The 5,697-nt window shown below is 34.9% G+C and overlaps 1 protein-coding gene across 1 annotated transcript; it reads right to left on the reverse strand.

Moving 5' to 3' along the window:
* Positions 1-293: 293 nt before the first annotated feature.
* On the reverse strand, positions 294-2,988 carry Gr21a (Gustatory receptor 21a; the record flags this gene model as incomplete). The annotated part of the gene is made up of 4 exons (XM_028310014.1): positions 2,904-2,988; positions 1,920-2,069; positions 1,389-1,487; positions 294-466 (listed from the first exon to the last, which is right to left on the reverse strand). Coding segments are annotated over exons 1-4 (507 nt in total), but the record flags the coding sequence as incomplete, so codon positions are not given.
* Positions 2,989-5,697: the final 2,709 nt, after the last annotated feature.

Genomic DNA, 5,697 nt, shown 5'->3' on the forward strand with positions numbered 1-5,697 from the left:
GGTAAATTATACATTATTTCTTTATTATTATGTATGATGTACTGTCTTAGGTACGATACAACTACGGATTAAGATCGTTTAGTCGACGCAGCGTTGAAATTGTACAGATAAATGCAGTTTGCGCACTCACTACGCGACGTCAAGCAATAAAAACCTAAAATTCGAACGCCAACTTTTTGCTACAACGCTCTTAAGTACCTACGTAATATACTGTCATCATTGAAAATAAAAATATTAAAATTACACACATTATTTGAAGGAAAAAAGACGAGACTGTAAAAGGGGTGCCCCACCTGATAATGGGTCCACATGTTCTTGAATATGGCCACCTGAGGCCCATGGCGCCACGACGCGACGGGCAGCAAGAAATGCGGTATGAGAATGCTCAAGAATATAATGTTGTAGATCACTTCGTCGAAACGCTTGTTTGTGTTCTGTTGGAAGTTCGCTAAGCGCTCTTTGCCCACTGTAAAAGAACTGTTGTACTGTACTGTACAGGGCGCATCATTCGCATCATTACTGTACCACACTGTAAAGAGTACGCGGCAGCTGCCACCGGGTACCAGGTCAGGAGATAGCTGCATAGTGGGGACTGTCCACTGATCGGCCACATGCTGCTTTCACTGCTTTATAGGACAAGGTCCGTTTGAGAAATTTAATACTAACATCAGCTTAAGCTTTTACTACCTCTTTATGGATCTTAGTTATCTGAAAATACTTTTTATGTTATTTTTATTTATTAGGTTGAGAGCTGGCCGAATTTAGCGTCTTACTGCGACCTTTATAAGGTCATCTAAAAGAATACCTTTTAAAGTAACGCTTATTAAAAATAATCATTAATTTGACGCGCATCGAGTGCGCAGCCACTTATTTTGTGAACAACTTACTAAAGCGCGCAAGCGTCTTAAAACTCACATCTCACGTCTGTAAAGGACTTATTTCTTCGAAAACCATAAACGAAAATACAATGAAACCAACATTTAAGCAAATCGCATGAATTAATCATCTCGATTCTAATCTGGATGAACACATGGCGCCCACTAAAATTAAACTACGCCTGAGCCTGCGGTTCTGGAAAACGGAATTAGTCGGACTAATTTTAATTAATCGTCTTACATCTCATAACTGGATTTTAAATGATAGCACTTAGTTTAAGGGCCCTTTCGTTTTCCTCCGAACTTCATTAATTAACTTAACTTTTCGAATGAACCAATACATGTCTAATTTCTATAATAAGTATAAATCACTTGTGGGTTGCGTTTTACTTTGTGCTTTATTATCTACACAGTTGAATTTAAGATCTCTTTTCCTATTTTATTTTTTTGCATGAGATAGACCCAGACTTGATACTAAAATAACAATTAATTTGTCATATAACAAGTTTATACCTCTAACAACGATGATACATTCTAGTCCCCATACCAAGTATGCCCACAGTGTGGCCTTGGATATCCAGTTGAATGTTGTTCTTTTTGTTGTTTGGGCATCTGTAAGGAATATAGAGTTCTTTAACAACGGCACACGACACAAGTAAATGAGTTGAGAGATCGCCTATTGGTAATTTTTACTCAATAACCACTGAATATTCTTATGTAGGTACCATCATAGAAGCTGTCGCTTACAATATTATCTTTGACATTTTAACCATACATGTTTTTTCTTGTGTTGGTCGTTTAGTTAGTCATCATCAGTTCATTTAGTTTCCTGCAAGAGACGCAAATTAAATTAAAGAGGAGGTGCAAAAGCATAAAATATGGAGGATTTTCCTTCCCTATGGGGGAGTTCATGCTAGCCAGCCAGACGGATTGGGGAAGCTTGTGTCACCTTTAGTCGCCTCTTACGACATTCACAGTAAGAGTAGGAATGAACCTATTCTAGTCTTGAAAAACTACACAGCAAACCTTTATAGCAAAGTGTACCTTTAGGAACCCTCATGATGGGCATAATCCCCATAATCTGGAACAGTACTAGGAGACTCTTAGTGGTGTGGTAGAAGCTGTCGTGTTCATCCAAAAGTGCGCCATCCTTGTCCGTGATCTTCGGACCGTAGATTTCCTTCGCATCGTATTCTGTAATGAGAACTTCTTCTCACAATTTCTACTCGAAATACCCTCATCAAAAGGAGGAGCTGCTAATTTGAAACTTATTTGACACTGTTATAGCTCTTCCATTGTATAAATATCTTTGCTACTAAAATTTGACAGACGTATTGTGTGTTTAGGTATTGTTTGAAATATATTTTCGTCTCGTTAAATCGTAGCAAATAAATGTAGAAATCTAATGCTGAAATGCTTCGAAGAAACTTTTCAAAACCGAAAGAAGTCTAATTATAAAACATGTACGCAAGCTTTCAAATCAGAAACTTGCCTTAAAGTGGGAAAAAGAATAGGAAATAAAAATACCTTTGACTTTTATGAAGGCTTTTAAAGAAGTCGGTGAAACAAGGAAAATATTTTTAGTTACGAAGAAAATATGTATTTTGATTCGTTTGACAACTATTTAGCTTTTCTGAAAAGTCGTTGGAGTACTAGTAATTTTTAAAATTACATTCCAATCATAAAATGCTGTTACTGCTTAATACAAATATTATATCCCCCACTTCTAATTATCTTTACTCGTACACCGTTAATTATACAATTACCATTTATAGCACGATACTTTATTTGATAATAGACGTACAGAGGTACAACAGCTGGACATCAAGAAGTGGTTAAAACATTTACAAAGTTTTCACCAAAATCATAAACCCTAAAATGCTATAGGCCGCATTTAAAATGCTAATTTTAATTGGAAAAGTAGATAAGACTGCCGCAATCTTTCACATAAAAGCAAGAGTTTTGGCGGACGTAATCTGAAAAGTTTTCCGTAATAAAATCCTCTGCGGTATTTTTGTTTTTATTTACCTTCCCTTACTTCGCCGGGGTTTTTCTGTTTCCCGTTAACCTGATTAGTGTTGTGTATACGGAACATTTGTTGTTTCTTGTCCATGTTCGGTTATCTGTGATTGTCGGTAAAGATGAGCGTTGGATACGACCGGAGTCGTGGAAGCCGCGACGCAAAATGCGACATAATCAATCATGACCACCCGTCGGCTTACTTGGTTATGCGCGTTTGTAAATGGAAAGTCATGGAGTCGCACCTACTCGTATGTATTATTTTATTTTGAAGCTTTTTCAGATAGAAGCAAAACTTAATACAGAAATAAAGTTCCAGGCTAAAGACTTATAGTTAGTGTGCTTATTGCTTATTTACTCACGGTTTAGTGTTTCTTTAGAGTAACACAAGTGTCTACACCATGGTTAAAGATGAACAGATTTTAATTTTCTTTTGTATTCTATAAGAAGACAATACAATTACTGTTTTTAAATAGCAAGTTAAGGCAAGTTACAGATATAAAAGTACAGCCGAATCTCTAGTCACATTTTGATAATGTATGCTGTGTTGATATTTGCTACTAAAATACAGTGTGAGTCACGTTAAAGTGTACATATGAAAATAAATGAAACTAGACCTATTTTTATCGACAAAAAAGAGGTCAAAAAATTTTTGAGATTTTTTTTTAATTTTTTATAGAATTTTGTTTCTTCCAATTACTTCTCGTAAAGAAAACGTAATAACTTTTAAATTAAGAGGTATATCCTGATAGAATAAAAACAGTAATAATGCTAAATAACAGGCAATACTAAAATAATACATAAAATACCCAGAAAATGCCAACAAATAATAAAAAATTATACTTTTTGAAAAAAATCTGCTTAAAAATTCGTATTTTTTTGGTTATTTGATAAATTTCTCCAAAAAATGCCCCTATAACCGGTGGTTTTTATTACTTTGTATTATTCTCTATCGTATTACCTTCGTAATACCAAAAATCGCATGTCTCTATCCCTATCACAACGTTTGCAATGACACTTTAACGTGACTCACACTGTATAGTCTTTTGTGCGTTTGAACTAAAATAAAGCTACTCCACAGCCGGCGCTATCCTCAGACACCTTGCCGTGTACCGATGACGCCGCAGCGTCGCCCGCCATTAATTCATATTTCAGACTAATGGCGACTTCGAAAACACTTAACGACCCTAAGTGAGATGTTAGCGGCCTTGCAGACCTCAGCATCAAGTATTCATGGCTTAAGCTGAGCATCCATTATGCAGCGATTGGGGCCATGTAACACTTGATATGCTACTTGAATTGTTCTGTAAAAGTTTAATGATGTGTGTTTTATGTTATAGCAATCGCGATGTGGTTGTACAAGTAACATTATATACTCAAATTCATAATTGAGTGCTTTGCGACTTGTTTCAAAATTACTACGTTAGCTACTGTATTACAATTTTCAATATGGTACCTAATTGAGTGGAAAGGCAATGATACTTAATATAAAAAATATTGAAAATTACGTTGTGAAATTACAGTTACCTTTACGAGTATTTTAAACCTTTGGGGCAAACATAGTCTGGGTATTTGACAGACCATAATTCACGTGGGTGAAGCTGTAGGCAAAAACTAGTAGCTAGCTATAATTTAAAGGGTAGTATTTAAACGAGTGACTGTAAATTTATGTTGTAAGTGTCAAAAATAATTAATGTGGGCTAAAGAATTACTAAGTGAGCGACTGAGTGCGAGTGACGAAAAATCAAAAGAACAGCAACTTACAAAAGAAAATTGAGTTCCTTAAAATACAAAATGAGAAGCTTCATAATATTTGAGCGACCTAATATTTGATTGAGTGTCAACGTTAGGTCCTGCATTTTTTTCAATATTTGGCAAATGCTTTTTTTATACTGAGCGGTATTTTTAACTTTAATGAAGTGTTTCGAATGCAAAAACTACTTTGAAAAATACTATTATGAGCAGCGTATTATGAGCCCACATTTAAATAAAAAATGATCTTATGAAATAAATATTTGACGGAACACTATTCTAGTAGCGAAAAAAATAAATCATTAAAATTTAAGAGTAGGTAATCAAATGAAACAATGTATTACGAAAAATGAAATAAATTTGTGTTTTCTTAAATCAAATCAACAAAAAAAAAACAAAATAAAATAAGTCGCTTCTGTCAACCCAAAAAAAAAGTAATCTTATTAATAAGGTTCATTGATTGGTACCTATGAGGATTGAGGAGCTCTACCTACTCATCGCCACTGTATGATAAGTGCTGGCTTGGATTTAGCGGGCCGGCCTCGTTTTCTTTTTTGTCCAATAGGTATCAGTTTTGCTTCCAGTGGCGGTGTTGTAAGTTTGAGCCGAATTGCTAGACCCAAAACGTGTTTGCATACATATTTTGTTAAAAATTCGGGACAGTCGCCCCGCCCCCATTCGAATTCGCGCGCTGTAACAATCTGTAGTTTTCATTAATAAAGCGTATCAAAATAAAAAACATGAGACCTCAAATATAATATCAGTAACCAATAATCATTAATAAAGCAGCTCACAAAACTTTGCTTAGAATTAACTTTTTTGTAGTTCGTTCAGTAAAACCTCAATTAGAAAAATCTAATGTATCTTCATATTAAAGTTGCCCTCTCTGTATTTCTAGTCGCTCACCTAGTAATTTAGTCGCCCGGATAGTATTTTTATGTCTGAAATGTAATAATCAAAACCCACATTTTGTAAGCTCATTCTGGATTTTATTATTGATCAATATTCGTCGTAGGTTTGGTTAATTTTTCGCTTATTCAAATTCGTACCG

This window comes from Ostrinia furnacalis, unplaced genomic scaffold (assembly GCF_004193835.3).
Source record: "Ostrinia furnacalis isolate ACB-3 unplaced genomic scaffold, ASM419383v2 OfSCF2870, whole genome shotgun sequence".
Taxonomy (NCBI): Eukaryota; Metazoa; Arthropoda; class Insecta; order Lepidoptera; family Crambidae; genus Ostrinia; species Ostrinia furnacalis.